The sequence below is a fragment of the Microcebus murinus genome, chromosome 6, assembly GCF_040939455.1.
Source record: "Microcebus murinus isolate Inina chromosome 6, M.murinus_Inina_mat1.0, whole genome shotgun sequence".
Taxonomy (NCBI): domain Eukaryota; kingdom Metazoa; phylum Chordata; class Mammalia; order Primates; family Cheirogaleidae; genus Microcebus; species Microcebus murinus.
Genome location: NC_134109.1, coordinates 110,756,135 through 110,776,785, shown reverse-complemented (window position 1 = coordinate 110,776,785; position 20,651 = coordinate 110,756,135). Strand labels below are relative to the sequence as shown.

At 39.1% G+C, this 20,651-nt stretch overlaps 1 protein-coding gene across 6 annotated transcripts in view; it reads right to left on the bottom strand.

Moving 5' to 3' along the window:
- PEAK1 (pseudopodium enriched atypical kinase 1) overlaps positions 1-20,651 on the bottom strand; it is a 285,583-nt gene that overhangs the window by 57,794 nt on the left and 207,138 nt on the right. For all 6 annotated transcript variants that reach the window (XR_012919812.1, XM_020286098.2, XM_020286100.2 and 3 more), the window contains one exon: positions 2,575-5,840. Coding sequence is in view for 5 of the 6 variants with exons in the window: in XM_020286098.2 (XP_020141687.1) it covers positions 2,575-5,726 (3,152 nt within the window). In the remaining variant the exon portion in view is untranslated. The remainder of the gene's footprint in view (positions 1-2,574; positions 5,841-20,651) is intronic.

Here is a 20,651-nt window from a genome sequence, read left to right as displayed (position 1 = left end):
CCTGAGGTCTGGCCTTCAGTATGGTATTTTTTCATTCTTCATTCCTTATGTACAGTTTAAGTTTGAAATCTTCATTTATTTATAGAAAAACTATTTTTATTTCTTTCAGTGTGTGTTCCCAGCTGGGATGATAATTTAATGGTCACACTGCCATCAAGCCTGAAACATAAATGTTGACATTTGATAGTATTGTTTTTCCTCTCAAAGTTGCTTCAAGTAAATACCAATAGTGTATCCAAGTAAATGAGGTAATTATTAAAAAGGCAAATGGTGCATATTTTTCAATATGTGTATTCATGTTTTAAACTTTTTAAACATTTTTTAAAAAACCTACTGAATAGCTGTTTTTCTACTTAGTCTGGGACACTATGAAATGTGAAAATCCCAATGTGCCTCAAAGAAAAACTTGATACCTCAATCGCTGCTTTCTTAGACAGCATGGAGCTTCAACAGTGGTGAGCTGGCTCTTCCAACACATGGCCGGAGGACCAGCAGCACCAGCATCACCTGGGAACTTGTCAGAAGTGCAAATTCTCAGGACCTACCCCAAACCTACTGAATCAAAACTCTGGGGTGGGGCCCCACAGTCTGTGTTTTAACAGCCCTCTAGAATATTGTGAAATGGTCAGAGCTGAGAACCAATGGAGCAAATCAGCTGAGTCATTTGGATTTACAGATCTTACATATAAATAACTGATGACTTTTGGAAGATATGACTGCTCCAGGTATAACCAAATCTGTGAAAATATCAACTGCATAGTAAGGGATCTGCCATGTCCAGGGTGCAGGCTGCCCTAAGTGCATACACAGTGGCATGCAGCCAAAGGAGAGAGTGTCATTTCACAGAAAAGAGGCCACATAATTTCTTGGTTCTGCCTTCCAGGGTGTGGAGAAATATGCCACCCCAGCCATACTTAATTAGGAATAAAGCCATTTATTGAATTGTAAAAACTATCTGCCATCCTTCCTGGATAACTCCAACCATGTGCTGTTTAAACCACTTCTTTTCTAAATAAAACATGCAATACATGCATTTTATTACTACTGAAGTACAACATTCTGTCATTAAATACATTACCATGGAATACAACAGTCAACTACCAATGACAAGCCTACTCTTTCTATGAATATATTACCTCTATTCTAGTTGCTTTGTTATTACATGGATCTAAGGAAAACAGGGACTTGCTAGCATTTTGACAATTATTCAGAGGTATGTAAAAAGCTCATTTTAGTAAAGAATATATAAAACACTTCCTAGCATTTTTTTCTAGGAAAAGTGAAGGCATTAAATGTTCACTTCGTTTTTTATTATATTTTTCTAAAGAAAAACTGGTTAGAGAATCTCCCCTATCAGATTTGCTGTGTTTTCAGGAGAGGTGGTGGGCCAGGTGGAAAAGGGTTACTGTGCGTCAGGAGGGAGAAGGACTCAGAAGCGGATGAATGGAGTGCCCAGGCCACATCCTTGTTTAAGAATAAAAGGACAGGTAAAAGGAAATCATCCTGTTTGTCCCAAACTTTGATAAAAAACGTTCCTTGTTTTTATTGGTAGTTAATTAATTTTATTTATAATACAAATGAGGAAGAAAAACTTAGCATTCCTAAGTATAAACGTTTATGTCAATGATTACAAGTGAAAATATAACAATTTTGTTAGATCTTGTGTTCATTAACAATGCAACAGTACAGGAGAAATACAAACGTATAGTGAGACAGATTAGGGTTTTAATTCCATCTCTGACAAGTACTAGCTTTGTGGCTCTCACCCATTCTCTCATTTTCAGTTTCCTCATCTGAAGAATATAGCCAATTTATAAGATTTGATAAGAACTTAAGATAAATATTTATCACATGCCTTACACAGAGTAAGTGATCAATAAATCCTTATTAAGGTAATAAAGAAAATTAATGTCTAGAGAATCGATGTGGGTATACAATCTCCCTAGCTGAATTGAGGATTATACCACAGGGTCTTAACTCAATAAGCAACTTCTCCTATTTCACCTACATGTCAAATAACTATAAACTGTGTGCTCCCTGCTCCTCATTTTTTCTAAAACACTTGGAAGGAGGACAGGAAGAGACACCTAAAAAAACAAATACTCCTTTAAAATAAGTAGTGCATATAGAGATAACACTTTGGTAAAAGCCAAAAAGAATTGCTTGAAGAACTTATTTCATTTATAGTGAGGGAAGAGTGTTATTTCATTTCTAACGAGGTAAAGAACATTTGTTCCTTTGATCCTGTTTTCTTCCTCATACTCTCACAGCATTTCCAAACAACGTGTTGGGATTATGGATCTGCTTCTCTATGTTAAAGCCCCTCCGCATTCACCAGAATGCGGTAGGCTGCTTTAGCCAAAGATGCAGGGCTATAAACCTTGTTCAGTAAGTTCAATAAGATCACTTTAATACTATTCTAATCTTGGAATACAGTTATAAAGACAGATGATAGCCACAGAGTGCTACTTACAAACAGAAATGGCTCTTAGGCAATCTTAAAAGATATAAAAAACTTACTACCTGAAAATGCATTTTAAAAAATTCCATATGCTGCCACTCTATTTTACATACCTGAGAATTTTTTTAGGAATCTGTGATGGAGAAGAATGATTCCTTTTCTTCTTCTCCTCTGAGTCCTGCAGTAATGCACCCTCTGTCCTACCCTTCTCCGTGACTGCTGTCTGGTCTGCCCCAGCCTTGCTCTGATCCACGCTCAGCTGGCCTTGGGCGGGGTCACACCTGTACAAGAAGACAATGGCTGGCTTCTCACTGGGCTCTCCTTTTGTCTCTGTGAACCAGTGCTGTCGCTGCACTGGAGGAGGAGGCAGCATGTGGATGACTGTGCCATCCAAGCCCACCAGTTTCCCTTTCTCTCGCTCTTTTTCTTTGTCATCCTCTTCATCTGTTTTCCGACGGCGGAAGAAGCTTTTAAATGATATCCAGCGCTTAGGCTTTGCGTCGGCTGCCCGCCTGCTCCCTTCAGAATGCAAAACTGATTCGGCTTCTGTTGATCTGGCAGGGCTGGTTGGCTTGGTCCAGTTGGTGAAATGCCTCTGCAAAAGGTTACTTGCATGGTAAGGAGAGGAAGTAGAGCGTGGTGGGGGAAAAGGAGGTGGTGGCTCACTTTGGAGGTTAGTCACTAGCTTGGAGGGAGGGGAGGTGACTGGCTTTGTGAGTGGATCTTTCTGTTCTTTGGTGGTAGGACTTTCTACGGTCTGAGGGGCTTCAGCTTCACCACTAGACTGAGCTGTAAAGAGAGACTTGGGCCGGGCTGGTGCACTCTTCAGTGCCGCTTTAGCAGCACCGGCATCTGGAGGAATGGCATAGAGCTCCTCCACACTGCAGACGTCAGGGCCAGACTGAGGTGCTTCTGGAGGAGACTGTGGGGGCTGGATGGAAGCCACAATCTGAGAAAGCACCGCACTTGCTTTCTCCCTGTTGCTGCTGCCGCCGCCACTGCCCACCATCTGAGACTCCTGAACACCCTCTGTTTTGGCCATAGGCTCCTCAGTGGTTCTCTGTATGTTTGCTGGGGAGTTGTGGCTGGAACTATAGCTTCTCTGTGGTGAAGACTGACCTCTGTTGAGACAGTTGTTAAACTCCTGAACCTTCTGAGCCACGGAGCCCCTTTTACGCTCTGTGCTGTTTGAAACCCCTTTAGGTTGAGGACATTCGGTGGGTTTGTTAGTGGTGTTATCAGACACTTTGCTTTCAGTTTCTATTTCTTCATAAGTATGGCTTATTACGCTTGTGGTTTTTTCCTTCACTGAGAGTTCTCCACTTGTTCCCAGAAAACTTTTGTAGATGGCTAGATTGTCATATGCATTTGGATTAATAACAATGGGAACTTTGATAGCATTTTTGGAACTTCGAGCATAAGTTGGCTCATCATGAATGATAATTGGAAAAGGTGGCATACCAGCATTGTTGTAACTATTAAATTTTATTTCAGACAAATTAGGTGACTTAACGGGGATGGTTTTGGAGGAAATGTTTGTAGCTGTGGGTGAAGTAGGAGCTGATTTGTGACAGGTTTTCCTTGGAGGGACATTTGGTCCAGTTCTACCAGTAATTAATTCCACTTTAGGTATCTTTTGTCGTGGACTGGTGCTGGAAGTCCATACTTCCTGGTATCGGATTGCACTGGATTTTTGGAAATGGGCACTTACTTGTCCTGATGTCAATGCAGGTGATGCCACTGGAGAGTTTGGAGTAGAAGATGAGCTTTTTGTCTTGGGGCTGTTAACAGGGCCCTCAAGGCGCTCACTGGCCATGGCTGCTGACACATCCACAACGGTATATGGCTTACACAACGGCTGTTCCAGATTCACAACTCGGTAGGGCTTTGCTTGTTCTTCCACAGGGACAAGGTTTATGGTTACTGCTTGCCCAGCAATATCTGTAGAGGTTTTACTTTCTTGCTTCTCAGTTTGTACAGCAATCTTGCCATCTTTCTCTTCTAATCGGAGAGCAAGGACTGCTTTGTGTGTCTCTGGAACTTTTATTGAGCTTTTGAAATCTTGTGATGAGTCCTTCTCCTGATTATCAGAGAGACTTTCATAATTGGGCTCAATTTCCTTTGTGTCCTTAGAATCACCTGGGTTGCTAGGAGATATTCCCCCATTACAAATCTTCTGGGATAAACTACTGGCTGTCTCAGAACGTGATTCTTCTGTTAGAGAAGAGTCTGGGGATGTGGAGTCAGATGACACCATGCTCTGAATGCTTCCTTGTCCGTAAGAGACCACAGAATTTTCCTCATAGCCATTCAGTATTTCATCATAGCTGTCATCATAGTCTACAGCACAGATTCTCTGCAGAGACTTATTTCGCAGTGGGACAGTATTCCATTTTTTATCCACAAAGAATCGAACAGGAGACAAAGTGTTTGCCCTAAAGTTGGCAAAGCGAGGTTGCCCTCTCATGCGAATCTCCATAGCCAATAGCTCCTCATCGCTCTCATCCCAGCTCTCATGCTCCTCCTCCATGTTGCTGAAAAGTACATCTTCCTCACTCTCCTCGCCACTGGAAAACTCTGGGTAACAGAACCGGCCCCCTTCGTTACTGATCACTTCTGTGCTCCCACTCAGAATAACATGCTTGCCCTGAGTATCCTTCATACCACCCAGCATGCAACTTGGTGGAAGCTTTCTTTCCAGCGATCGTTTATAGCAATCATTTATTCTTCCTAAGAATGTTTCTCTGGAGTTTGTTTCATTTCCTCTTATCTGAGGGGTGCTATCCAAACCTGCTATCTCCTTTAACACTTCAGTTAGTCCATTATTGGTATTTGATATCTTCTTTGCACTATCATTATTGCCATAAGGCTTAGGAACATGACTAAATACTTCAATATCATCTTCATTATTATTGTTGAGTGGTTTCTGACTCAAAGCAGTTCTGTTTCGGTTCCACCCTATGATGACAGGTCTGTTCTCACAGTGCTCTTGGATGCTAAGCTCACCACATACACTTTGTCCATCTGCCACCATCATAGTGGGTTTCACAGCTATAGTGGGTTTTTTAGCCACAGGAGGCCGGGTATTTCCGGTGTTCCTGATGCGGTAGTTGTTACTGTGATTGGCATTAGTTTTCACATTGCCATGGGTGATCGGAGCCTTCTCAGAGTCTGGGGGGAGCTGATGCAAGCTTTTAGGTTGAAAGCAATTCTTGCATTCACCAGGTTTCCAAACGTGTTCAGTAAAGGTGTTACAAGCAGACATTTTTAAAAATAGAACTTCACAGACAATGCTATTCTTTCAGTGCATGACAAAATTTTCGTCCATTAGTTTTCACCTCCTCTATGTGTTATAAGAGCTCTTCCAAGTATGATCAATCTGTAAGAAAAAAAAAGAAAGAAAAAAAAATCTGAATGAAAAAGGTACTATGAAGCTTATCATTGTGAGTGACTTGAAAAAACTAGCTCTATTCCTAAACTTTTCCTTAAATTAAAAGATTGAGAGATAAACTAATTTGGATACTTCATAATCTTCCTTTAGCCAATCAGCATCTTGGAAAATTAGCCTTTTAACCTTAATTTTATGCACTCTTATCAAACCATACATAATCTTTAGCTTGATGTCTCTGTGGCAATGAACTGTGACCTTGCCCCCTCCTGGAAATGCCTTTGATACTATTCTTTTTGTTATCCACCAATCTCTTCTTATAGAGGACTACATTTGTTAGTCCTCTATAAGTTCCTCTTTTTCCATTTAACCTTGAAATTTTAGATATTTCATAGACTCCTCAAACTGAATACATTCAAATTGAATCTTCTGGCTACCCCTGTTCTAACTCCAAGAAACTTACTCCTCTAACCAGCCCTCCTCCACACCCCAGGCCACCTTCTTACTTTTCCTTTATCCTATATTTTAGTTAATGTCATCACCATCCACCTAGACAGCTAAGCTTCAACCACACCATTCTTGGAACTTTTAACTCCAAATCTTACTAACTCCCTAAGTTGGTCTTGTCAATTTTATCTCATTACATTTTACTGGAACCTGTTCTTGCCATTACCAGACACTGCTAGTAGTTCCGATACTCACTATTTCTTACCCAGATGATTGTTGACAGCTGAAAACTGACCTCCATACCTACAGTTTCTTTCCATTCCAATTCGTCCTCTGTATCCTTGCTACTCACAGTGTGTTTCTCAGATAGGCAGTACCAGACTCACCTGAGCACTTGTTAGAAATGTAGCTGTCTTATGTCCAACCACAGTACTACTGGATCAGATTTTAATGAGATTCTCAAATGATTCCACTGTTCTATACCTCTACCAGATTTAACTTTCTAAAATGCTAATATGACCATTTTATTAACTAGCTTAAAAACTATACTGTAGCTCAATATTACCTAATGCATTGGTTCCCAAACGTCAGTGTGCAGTCTAGGGGTTGCTAGCTAAATAAGAACCTCCTGGGGAACTACTTTAGCCCTGTCTACTCGATCTCTGGTGGAAGAATCCAGGAATCTGAACTGTAAGAAGTTCTCCAGGTATGCTCAGTGAGGTGTTAGAACCTCTGAGGATGGAATCCAAGCCCCTTAGCCTTTCACGATATGGTTCTTGCCTCCCTTCTAGCCTTGTGTCTTAGAAATCAACTAGTCTCATCTTACTCTCAATCCCACTGGGTTACTCATTTCTCCTTGGTATTATCTAAGTTTTTTAGACACATATCCATGAGCCAGTGCTCTCAGTTTTAATCATCTGTGTCCCCACTAGTTTTTGGGCCCCTTTAAGGTAAGGGCTATATCTTACTCATCTCTATATGTCTAACATAAGGAACTGAATATAAACATTAGTTGATGACATGTGCTGGTTTAAGGTTTGTTTAAAACCATGAATCTTGTGGCTCTCTCTCATGTCTTAGGCGCATAGCTGCAGACTTTTCCACAGAACACCACTACAGTCCTATGTTTCTACTTTGAATATTGTAATAAAGTTGGCAGTAGGCTGGTAAGAACTATTTTAATAGCTGGAAAATTTACCTTTATTCATATACAATGATAGAGACATGATCAGAAATCCAGTCTTTTTGCCAATTTTCAATATGTTTCTATGGAATGAAAATATTTTCTTTAGCTAATATATACAAAGTGAAGTTACTCATAAACAATAATTACAAAGCACTCTGCCTTAGTGGAAGAAGCACAGACTTTACGACCAAAGAAGTTCACACAGAGAGCTCATCCACTGAATAAGGCTAACATACATTCTTCGAGTGTTTAAAAACATTTATTTACTCTTTCAGATATTCTAAAAGTTATATCCCTTAGTTGATAAAACCATTTCCTGCTAGTCTGAGACTTGAACCTTGTGAGATAGAGGGGCAAAGCAGCATAAAATTAAGCTGAAAAGGAGAGCAGGGGCCAGATCGTGCAGGGCCTTTTAGGCTTTTAAAGATTATGCAGTTTATCCTAAGAGCAGTGGGAAGCCACTGAAGGGTTTGAACAAGGGAAACAAACATAATCCAATTTGCATTTTGAAAAGATAGCTCTGACCAAAAACATGAAGTACTCAGCTATATAAATCTAATAAAATATGTGTAACATCTAAAATCTATATATGAAAAACTACAAAACACTGATAGATGGGGAAAGGCAGAAGAGAGGGGAGAGGTAAGCAAATTACAGCATATAGGCCAACTCTAGCTTGTCCCTATTTTTGTATCTGAAGCTAAGGATGCTTTTTATTTTTTTAAATGGTTGAAAAAAATCAAAAGCAGAATAAAATTTTCTGACAAGTGAAAATTATATGAAATTCAAATTTCAGTGACCACAAATAAAGCTCTATTGGAATATCTGTCACACTCATTTGTTTACTATTGCCTGTGGTGGCTTTTGTGCTACAATGGAGACATGAGTAGCTATGACAGAGACTACGTGACACTCCTACTGCTTTGTAGTGCTTTTTGGCACTCTACAAATTGCAGGAGTTCCACTGGTACATGTACACCTATGTGAAAAGACATTTTTCAAAGATAAAATATGTAAAATTTCATTACAGATATGCCTTAATAGATGAATATTTATAACTGATTTTACTGAAATTTCTATAATTATTTATAAAATCTAAAATATAATTAATATTAATTATATATATAATATAATATTAATTATATATAATATATAATTAGAAGAATAAGCTTATTCTTCTACCCAAGAAAGAATTTCATTCTTTTTACTGGTAGACCTGTGTTACAAAATATTGTACTTAATTATATTTTAGATTTTATAAAAAATTATAGAAATTTATCCTTTCTGTTGTTAAGTATCTAAATAATATCTAAAAGTATCTAAATAATATCTTTCACTTTGTCTTTTGTCTAGAAAACCTAAAATATTTACTATCTGGTCTTTTACAGAAAACGTTTGCTAGCCCCTGACGTAGATCAGAACAGGATAGAGATTTGAGTCCAGAAATAGATCCACATAAATATATACAGCCGATTTTTGAAAAAAGTAAAAAAGATAATCTTTTCAACAGATGGTGTTGGAACAATTGTATCCCTATAGGCAACAAAATGAGTCTCAAGCTATATCTCACACCATACTCAAAAGTTAACTCGAAATAGATTACAGATCTAAGTATAAAATATAAAGCTATAAAACTTTTAGAAGAAAACATAGGAGAAAATCTTTGCAACCTTAGGTTAGGCAAAGAGTTCTGAGATACAACACCAGAAGTGTGATTTATGAATGAAAAAATTAATAAATTTGGACTTCATCAAAATTAAGAATGTTTGCTCTGCCAAAAATACCAATAAGAGAATGAAGACAAGCTACAGATGAGGAGAAATGTTTTGCAAAATATATATCTGACAAAGGACTTTGTATCTAGAATATATAAAAAACTTTCAAAACTCAAAAAAAAAAAAGAGAGAAAAACCAGGTTAAAGACTTGAGCAGGCATTTCAAAGATATAGAGATTGCATATATAAGCATATATGAAAGACTCTAAATATCATTAGTCACACAGAAATGCAAATTAAAATTGAACTACCAATAAAATTAAACTACCATGTTTACAAGAATGGTTAAAATAAAAATAAAAACAAAAACTGGTGCTGGCGAGGATGTCAAACAATTGGAACTCTCATATATTGCTGGTGGGAAGGCAAATGGTTCATGCACTTTGGAAAGCAGTTTGGCAGTTGCTTATAAAGTTAATCATAAACTTAACCTTGGAACACAGCAGTCCCATTCTTAGGTATTTACCCAAGATAAATGAAAACTTTTGTTTACACTAAAACCAGTACATGAAGGTTTACAGTTAAAACTAGAAACAATCCACATGTTGTGTGATGGTAGTTACATAACTACATGCATTTTTCAAAACTCAATGAACTATTCACTAAAAATGGTGATTTTTACTATATGTAAATTAAACCTCAATAAATCTGACTTAAAAAGATAGCTCTGGGTGCTGTGAAGAGAATGGACTGAGGGAGAACAAGACAGGAAGCAAGGAGACTGCTTGAAGGGCTGACTTGGACAAAGCACGACCTGACGAGGGTCTGGATCAGTGTGGTGTCAGGGAAGGCAGAGAAAGACGGACGCAGGAGTGACCAGATTCTGGAGACAGTGAGAGGTACTGAAGCTTTGAGCTTATGTGTTCAGATGACTTGTGGAGCAATATTGGAGGAGGTGCAAGCTTTGGAAGGAAGGCTATGAATCCACAATTTGTCAGCCTGCATATAAGAGAGTAGGCAGTTGGATTTAGGAGTCTGGAACACAGATGAAAATTCTGTAGTTCTCATCTGTTTGGGAATTAAGAGTATAGGAATATCTATGCAAAAAAAAAAAAATATATAGTGAGCTGAGGAGGTGGCCTTGGTGGCTGAACCAGGGAGAAGAGGATAACTCCTCCTCCCAAAAAGTAACAGCCAAGGTGTTATGACACAAAAGCCAGAGAAGGAAATGTCATGAAGGAGGGAAAAGACAACTATTAATATTTCAAATGCTGCTGAAAAGTAATGGAAAATGAAAACTTAAATACTGCCATTGGACTTGGCAATGCAAGCTCATCAGTGACCTTAGGGTGAACTATTTTGGTGCAGCGGTGTGGAAGGAAACCAGACTGCAGTGAGTTAAAGAGTGAGGTGGTAGAGCAATGGTAGATAATTTTTGGAGGAGTTTAGGTGGTAAGTGGAAGAAAGAAGGAGCTGGGAAGATTGGAGCCCAGAAAGAATTTCCTTATTTTAAGATGGGAGAAACTAGATGATGCTGAATGGATAATATTGGAGAAAGACACAGGAAGAGTGAGAGAGGCTGAAAAGACAGGAAAAAGAGTGGATAGTCATAAACCTCTGAATGTTAAAACTGAGCAGGTTCCTAGTTCATCCTTCTGTTTTATGGACAAGGGAACTGAAGCCTAGAAAAGTGACTTTCGCAAGGCCATGTTTAGTAAATGAGGGAAACTGAGAACTGGGACTCTAGGCTATACCTAAAAATAATTTGTTTTTGTTTTTAGATGGGTTTTTTGGTAGGGACATCTTTTTCTTTTGTTGTATATGCTCACTGTGGAAATTCAGAAAAGCATAAAGAAAATAGAAACCATGTGTAACCCTATTATTTAGGGGTAACTTCTATTAACAATTTGGGGCAGTTCCTATCAGTCGCCAAGAAATTTTCTTAAAAAGCATTGCCAGTGTACTTAGCATTGTGCAGTAATGAATACAAAAGAATAAGGCTTCTTGGCCTAATATCTTGCTAACCAAGTTAAACTCACCCCTAATAAGAAGGGGATTAAGTTTTCTCTTTGTTAAGTAGTACAGTATATTTTATTTTTCTAAGACTAGTAGAAAAATAGTAAAAATAATTCCCTACTTTAATTCAGCCAAAAGATAGCTGTTGAGTTGATTAGCAGCTATCACATTATCAATAGAATAGCCAAATGAGATCCACCAGGAATGCAATTAGCTTATATCAGTGCTGTGTGCAATAGAAACTCATCTTGGATTTGACACTGGTTCATAGGTTCTGTGTACATCTGTATTCATGCTGCTATAAAACCAAGAGATGAACCAAGCAAACACCTTTAGCAAGCACCAGATGGAGCTGCTGTCTAAGCCACTAAACCTTAAATATGAGGGTTTCATTTTAAACACTACTTATGTATGGAGACAAATACACTTAAAGACACTGTCAAAAGTATTTTAACTTATCACAGGCTCCCAGTGAGAGAAGCTGTACCAGATGCAGCCCTAGCCAAAGAGCCACCCTTGGGTGTTACTGCCTTTGTGAGACGACTTCAATGGCAGTCAGTAATATCCAGCAGCTTTCCCTGCACAGCACAGACATTCCCCAGATGGGAATCTCCAGTCACCAAAGTTACACCTGTGATATAAGAAATGTGTCTCCTGAGGCACTTAAACAAGGAAATACAACAGTCTATGCTGGTGTCTTCTATTTATTTGCAAAAACAGGTCTGAAACAGAGTACCCAAATGGAATGTTTGATAGGAAAAGCTCATTTGCCTCCATGGTCCTTATAATCTCAAAGCAAATCCTTCAGATGAAGTGGTCTATGGGAGAGTTTAATGGCTGAAGCTGACCCTAAAGCTGGCCAGGATTCCATGATCTAAAACCCTATTTCATATTTGACAGTTTTCAGGTCCAAAGTCCTTCAGGCTATAGATGAAGCTGTTCGAGAGTAGCCTATTTCACTTCAAGTCATGACAGCTTTTTAAGAACCTATTACTGTTTTTTGCTCTCTGTACTGCTACACAATGACAATAATTAGTTTGCTTCTAGTCTAATAGTTTCAAGCAGATCTGATACAAAAAACCCAAATCCACACTGGATTTAATCTTGAAATAAATTGGCCAGCAAGAAAGAGGTGGAGCTCCTCCCGCTGGACATAATTTCTGGCAGTGAAGAGGAGTGTGTAGGTGGGATATCAAACACCACACAGAGCATTCCTAAAGGCACCCAAGGAGAATCTGCTAATAATAAGGGGGTGGGGTGGGGAATGAACTGCTAAGCTCCTTCCCAATCCTGTGACCCTTGAAGGCCATCATCTCTCTCCACACAATCTGTCACATTGCCACAGAGGCAGAGTCAAGAATCCTCACTGCTCTATGTGAGCTTTTAAGGACATTTTCATTGAAGAACTATCACCTTTATGTCATCTCACAAATTAGTCCACCTCTAGGGTGCTAGCATGAATTTTATAAGCCAGTGTTCACTTAGGCCTTTGTAATGGAAGGTGTGGGTCACTTATATAAAAAGGAAAGGAAAATGTGACAAGTATCTCCACATCACTGTTCCTAATCTTTCCTTCTTCAGAGTGAAAAATGCTGACCTGACGCCTCAACCAGCTGCCAAAGCCTTCGGTATATGACTAAGAGGGTGGGGAGAGGAAGTGAGAGCAAAGCTGCAGGAAGAGGTTTTGCAGGAGATAAAATACAGCTTTAATTTGGTACATAGTGGAAATTCCATGAGTAAAAGGAACTTTCTTAATTTGAGATCTGATAAAAAAAAATCACAGTTCCTTGCTATCACAAGAACAGGCAAAGTCTTAAGACATGAGATTCTTTGGTCTAAAGAAGAAATAAAAGTAAAACCTGCTTAATTTTGAAAACTTTACTATAGAAAGGCAGAAGCACATCCACTTTCAATTGTTCAAACCACAACATGTTTTTTCTAGCAACTTGTTGTTCCTGTCACATGGTAGTCATCTCTGGATAAGAACTGTGCAACAGCAAACACACTGCCCAGCAGCGCTGCTCAGTTCCAGTTCATGATTATCAGTTCCAAAATGTTCCCTGAACCCACTTCAGACCCCTGTGTAAGAAGGTATACATCAGAGAAGAATTTAAAATGCTATCTCGGCCGGGCGCGGTGGCTCACGCCTGTAATCCTAGCACTCTGGGAGGCCAAGGCTCGAGGTTGGGAGTTCGAAACCATCCTGAGCGAGACCCCGTCTCTACTAAAAATAGAAAGAAATTAATTGACCAACTAAAAATATATACATAAAAAATTAGCTGGGCATGGTGGTGCATGCCTGTAGTCCCAGCTACTTGGGAGGCTGAGGCAGGAGAATTGCTTGAGCCCAGGAGTTTGAGGTTGCTGTGAGCTAGGCTGACACCACGGCACTCACTCTAGCCTGGGCAACAAAAGTGAGACTCTGTCTCAAAAAAAAAAAAAAATGCTATCTAATAACAGTCAAGGACTCCAGTCTTTCAGTTTTATTTTGTTCACAAGCTATTTCTTCTGCTTGTGATAATGTATTTCCTATAATGCTATTTGATTTGGTGAAACCCTTTTTATCCTTCAAGATCTAGTTTAAATTTTACCTCTGTGATGAAGCTTTGCCTTTGCCTAACTCCCTACATACCTTTATTGTAACACCACATTGTACTGTAATTATATAAGTCACTAGAAGGCAGGGCTATGTCTTTTTCATCTCTATATCTCTTGAATTCCTTGGAACATACTAGATACTAAATAAATGCTTGCTGAATAATAATAATAGTACCAGATACTATTTGAAGCCTGCACCCATGAAAACTCATAATTTTCATGAAACCCCTATGGTATCCATACTATTATTTGTCCTACTTGACAGAAGAAACTGAGACTTGCCCAAGGTCACACAGCTAGCAAATGGCAGGATCAGAATGGATGAAAGCAAGCATGCATGCATAAGTTGTAGAGCTCAGCTATCCGTGGCTACTGGAGGCTGCTTTAGGTATAAACATGGACCAACCTGAAAGGTGGTCCACTCTGCAGCAGCAGCACTGCCCTTCATAGTGGAATTCCACTGTGAATGATTAAGTGTTAGAAATAGGCACACCTACTCCTTCCCCAACTCAGCTCTGAGATGGGGAGGTCCTCGTGCTCACTTCAGAATATGCTGGGAATAACTAGCAGGCATACGTTTAGCTAGTGGACTGCCCTAGAGTTGTGTGTTTTTGTACTTCAGGGTGCTAAGGAAGTAATATTATGAGGCCAATTAAGGATGATCTTCTATCCAGTCCAGACCAAGTTAGGAGCCACCCTGATTTGGAGGGGCCGCAGAAGTAGCTGGCTGAGAGTGAGTTGGGGAGATGGGGCGAGAAGTTGCCATGCTGTGTCCCTCCTCTTCACTGGCCAACACCTCAGAGCCAGTGACAAGTGAAGAAAACAGGACTGGAATTAGGGAGTCACAGCTGACCAACATTTGGGAAGACAGGTCATCACTGGTTTAAAAGAATGGGAATAAGAAAGAGGGGCAATAAGGGCAGTGCAAGGATCAAAGGGAAGAACAAAAGGGTTGGGGGGAGGAAATTGGGAAGGAAAGAGAAGTAAGAAAAAGGTCAATTATTCTGAGAAAAATCCCACTTGAATGTTTATAGCAACATAATCAGAGGGAACAATGTCATTTGTTACCACTCTTCACCTTTCTTGGAGGCTTTACTGTCTTTTCTGACTTTACGTTTGGTAGGAGGTATTATTTTTCCAATTAAACTAAATTTTGCCTTTCCCTGCCACAGAAAAGAGTGAACAATACATAGTGTAAAACATTTATAATTTGGACTTTTAAAGGGAAAAAGTGGGCCGGGCGCTGTGGCTCACGCCTGTAATCCTAGCTCTTGGGAGGCCGAGGCGGGCGGATTGCTCAAGGTCAGGAGTTCAAAACCAGCCTGAGCGAGACCCCGTCTCTACTATAAATAGAAAGAAATTAATTGGCCAACTGATATATATATAAAAAATTAGCCGGGCATGGTGGCGCATGCCTGTAGTCCCAGCTACTCGGGAGGCTGAGGCAGAAGGATCACTCGAGCCCAGGAGTTTAAGGTTGCTGTGAGCTAGGCTGACGCCACGGCACTCACTCTAGCCTGGGCAACAAAGCGAGACTCTGTCTCAAAAAAAAAAAAAAAAAAAAAAGGGAAAAAGTGCTTCCAAATTAATAAAAGTCTGAATTATATAATACTTTGAAGGAATATAGATTTCTTGCTTTCAAGGAAATACCATAATAAACTAGTCTTTCCTGGTAGAGACATTTGGAGGACCTGTTATAACAAGTAAATAAGAATTATGTTTATAATGCTTGTAAATATGTAATGCATTAAAATTGTATTTCTTGAACTGGGATCCAGGTTATATTTTTAAGGGTCTACGAGTTCTCCAAAAGAGCTTCATATTGAACTGAAAGCAAAGTTTACATATCATTATATAATAATATTAACATTAATATATTAAAATAAATTAATATAAACATATGCTGGATCATTGCAGTGGCCACCTATTAACTAAGCATAGCAATGTGATTTCCAGGTCTATAAATAACTTTGTGTTTCTAATTTGAGCTGGCACCAAGCACAATACTTTAATTGTAAGGAGTAATGAGAGAAGAAGGAGGATCACTTAATATTTTACATATAGCCCCACCAAGTAAAGACCAAAATGATATCATGGTGCAATCATTGTGTATTGTACCAATCTTGAGTTTTCCACATCCTATAAAGAACTATGGCATCAGAAGAGAGCCAATGATAAGGAAAGCTGCAAAGGAAACTGGGGTAGCAGGCAGCTCCTTACTCATATTGTAAGCAGCAATTTAGTTTCAGCAAAACATCATCTATTGCATTAAATTGTTGTTAATTTGCATTTCATTAGTTATGTAGGGTTTTTTGGTACTAAACTTTTAAATTTGTTTTGGTTTATAGCTAAATGAGAAATATAAGCATAGGAATTTATACCTAATTTTATGTTTGTTCACATTTAAGTAAAATTATAATAATATATGTCAAAACTGAGAGACTGCAATTACTTTTTTTTCAATTAAAAGGGGTCTATAAATTACTGAAGTCTGAAAAGTAATGCTTAAAAACAATATTCTCTTATGTCAGGTAAGCATTCCTCTTGTTATCTTATTTACATTACTAATTAGCTAAGCATCTGTTAAAGGAATATAATAACTATTTACCTTCACACAGCTGTTGTGAAAATGAATTAAGATAAAATATATAAAATGCCTAACTCAGAGGCTGATTCATAGTAGGCACTTAATAAATATTAGTTCTTTCCTGCTTTATTAAATCTGTATATCCAGTGGAGGAAAGGAAGGGAATGATCCTCTAATCCCCTCCACACATATCCATACTCTATCTTGACATACTGATTGGACACTTGGGAAGCTATTTCTATGGAAGCACTGGTAACTATGCTGGTGAGGCTTCAATTATCATGGATAGTTTAACTGAAAGTTTCAGCTGGCTTGTAAACCTACTTACCACATACTGATTGTACAGGGAAAACATTCTCAACTTCTGAGCAAGTGACTTGCACAGAAACTTTAGCATTCCATCTTGCACTTGTGTTTTGCATCAGTTTCAAGAGATGCTGTCAGATTATAACAGGAAGGAGTTGCTGAGCAATAAGGTAATATGATACTACTTGTGCTTTAACAATTCAGGTGGGAGGCCAGGTGCTCGGCTCATGCCTGTAATCCTAGCACTTTGGGAAGCCGAGGTGGGAGGATCACTTAAGGCCACGAGTTCATCAAGACCAGCCTGAGCCAAAACAAGATCTCCATCTCTACAAAAAATAGAAAATTAGCCAGGTATGGTAGTGGGTGCCTGTAGTCCCAGCTACTTGGGAGGCTAAGGGCAGGAGGATCACTTGAGCCCAGGAATTTGAGGCTGCAGTGAGCTATGATGAGGGCACTGAACTCCAGCCTGGGTGACAGACGGAGATCCTGTTTCAAAAAAAAAAAAGAATTCAGGTGGAAATGGAAAGAATACATAGAGGCAAGGTGAGAGACAATGTGGTTCATTCAACTATTATAACACTAGACCAGATAAGGCTCTGAACTAATGCAGTGACAGTGGGAATTAACAGGCATGGGCTGATTTTAGAGGCCAAATGGATAACATTTATCAACCAGTGGGACCCTGGGGAAGAGTCAGTGAAGATGATACTGAGGTCTCCACACCAGAACCCAGGACGATTTTTTGCAGAGGCATACTGAAGTGTGGACAATCAAGCTAGCACTGATCACACTTAACAGTAGAGAATAATGAGGAAGTTGATGTCTGAATGGAAATAGCAAACATATTCTAAAACCAAGTATGTGATTAAAAATTCTTCTCATTTAGAAATATCTATATCTTTATTGCTATTTTCTTATATAAACCCGACTCTAAGCCTTAAGCTTAAGCAAAATGTTTAGTGAGAGCAGTATAAAAGATGTAGGATGCTGAAGTGGATGGGAGAGAAAATGAAAAAGGTAAAGTGACAATTCTCTGGTTAGCTTTATTTTACTACAGAATAAAGACAGAAAAATAAAACTTGGGCTGAGAACCAGTGATTAACCATGAAGGATGAAAGATAGGAGCTGTGGCCAGAGGTTCCGAGTACTCCAGATGGGCATGAGCATGTGCCAGCACGTACCCACAGGGCTACTCTCAAGAAACAGAAGCAGCCTGGACTCCGGGGAGTTGCTGGATATTAACACATGAGGAGACCAAAAATCTGATAGAGGAAAAGCTAAATCATCCCCCCAAAATACATTGGGTCTTCACTGTGAATACACCTGCCTGTGGTGTGTGTCACTGTACTACTAAAGACAGCCGAAGCCTCTCTGAATGGAAAGTGAGAGGTAGGACACCAGCCATTCCTGAAGAGGTGCCGGGTCCCTGGCCCTTGTGGTTACCAGAGCACTAGGTAGCATTTCCATTCCTATCATAACAGCCCACCCATTAGGAAAACCCAGAGGCACAAATGAGCAACACTCAATTCCATTACTAATTAGATATGTAAATTCACACAAGTTTCTCAAACTTTCTAGGTCTCCTGGTCTTTATCTTCTTTTAAATGAAAAATAATTTTTTTCTTTTTCTTTGTCTTTTTTTAGACAGAGTCTTACTCTGTTGCCCCAGGTAGAGTGCAGTGGTATCATCATAGCTCAATGCAACCTCAAATTCCTAGGCTCAAATGATCCTCCTGCCTCAGCCTCCCAACTAGCTGCGACTACAGGTGCATGCCGCCACACCTGGCTAATTTTTCTATTTTTTGTAGAGATGGGGTCTTGCTCTTGCTCAGGCTGGTCTCAAACTGTTGAGCTCAAGGGATCTTCCTGCTTCAGCCTCCCAGAGTGCTAGGATTATAGGCATGGGCAATCACACCTGGTCTAATTCTTTACATTATAAAAGTAATCAGAAAATAACAATATGCAATAAGTCTCAAAATCTTACTATTATACTCTTCTGCGTCTTTTTTGTGTACACAGATCAAGTTGTACACACACATACACACACAAACACACAGAGTATTTAACAAAACAAACATGCTGTTTGATAATATGAATACCTTTAAAGTCTTTTCCAAAATTAGTAATGTATTCAAAATATTATATAAATACAAATTTGGGTCAAAACACAATTTTGAATGAGTCAAACAAATTTAACAAGAAAAATGAAGTTGCAGTCAGTGTCCTTTAATAACAAACGAAAATATTTCTCACATATAAGAAGAAACAACTCTTCTCTATGGTAATAGTTATCTGGCAAGATTACCTTTTCAGGGTACAGCTGAAAACTAGAGAAAGTAGGAAAGTACCTTTTGGTTTTCATTTATATATCCTTATTTTACATACTTTTTTTTTTAAGAGACAGAGTCTCTCTGTCACCCAGGCTGGAATGCAGTAGTGCAATCACAGCTCATTGCAGCTTTGAACTCCTGGGCTCAAGAGATCCTCCCACCTTAGCTTCCCAAGTAACTAGGACTATAAGCCTATGCCACCACGCTCAGCTAATTTTTAAAATATTTCGTAGAGATGAGGTCTCGCTATCCTGCCCAGGCTGGTCTTGAACTCTTGGCCTCAAGCAATCCTCCTGCCTTGGCCTCTCAAAATGCTAGGATTATAGGTATGAGCCACAGCACCTGGCCACAAACTTCATTTGTTTTATTGATGTTATTTGTATAGAAATAAAGGTGAATTCTCTACTTATAATTCAATGAATCACAGCTGTCTCTTTCACACTGCCCTATTTGTATATCCGCTATCCACTTTACTAGGAACCAACCAAGATCATAATGTGACTTTAAGTAGAGATATGTCCAATGCTCTTTCAACAAAAGGTGTCCAAGTGTCTTTTTTATGATTATTCTTTTAAAAAGACTCTCTAACCAATTCTTTTGTAATCTTGTTTGTTCCCAAATATTTAAGGGTAGAAGAACTTGCCAGGGCCTATACTTCTTGCTCCTGTCCTCTGAAGCTCCACACTTGACCTTTGCCTACTAGACCTCTCCAAACAGAACTAATTACATCTTTCCTCCGAAATACAGTGTGCTCAATGTTTTTCTGGGTACCATAATGGTGAATGGTATCACAACACTGGTAGGCATTCAGGGTGGGCCAACTTTGATTCTCAGTCCATCTCATGCTGCATCCAATCAATTGCTGGGTCCTGTCTCTACAATCTGTCCTCCCCTTTTCATCTCCCCTAGCCACAACTTGAGTCCTAGATTTCATTGCTCTTTGTCTGAAATACCGAGATAGTATATGGTTGTCTTCTAATTCCTCTAAAATATGGCTCTTTACCACTTTTTCATAAAACAATTAGTAGTTCTTAGTGGCTTATATAATACAGTTGAACCCCTCTGAATAGAGTGTAATGCTCTTTGTGATCTGCTACTGTCTTACTGTTTTTTTGAAAGCATCCATCATCTCCTACACATCTACTCGTATAACACCTGTTCAAAATTCTATAGATCTTTTGCCGCTCCAGTCAAATATCAACTCCCCTGTGAAGTCTCATATCCTCTTAGAATTAACTGCTCCCTTCTCCAAATCCACATCTCATGGCATTTATGACTATTTGTACATCCCCCTCCCCTCTCTCTGGTCTTAGCTCCTCAAATGCAGGAGACATTTCTCATTCAGTTTTGGCACTGTATGTTCTTGAACAGATGAATAAATGATGCTTTGCTATCTGGTTTCACAGACCAAAATAACTTAGAATGAGACAGCAGTGTTCAGACAGAGTGGCAAGTGACAAGTGAACCTGACAGCAAAGGGGGAGACAGAAAAGTACAAAAACCAAACTTAAAAACTCAAAAAGCATTTCCATGTGGGAAAATAGCCTTATATCCCTTAAAGGCATCACTATATTTTAGAATAGTACTGTGACTGATGTTGACACTAATTATAGCAGG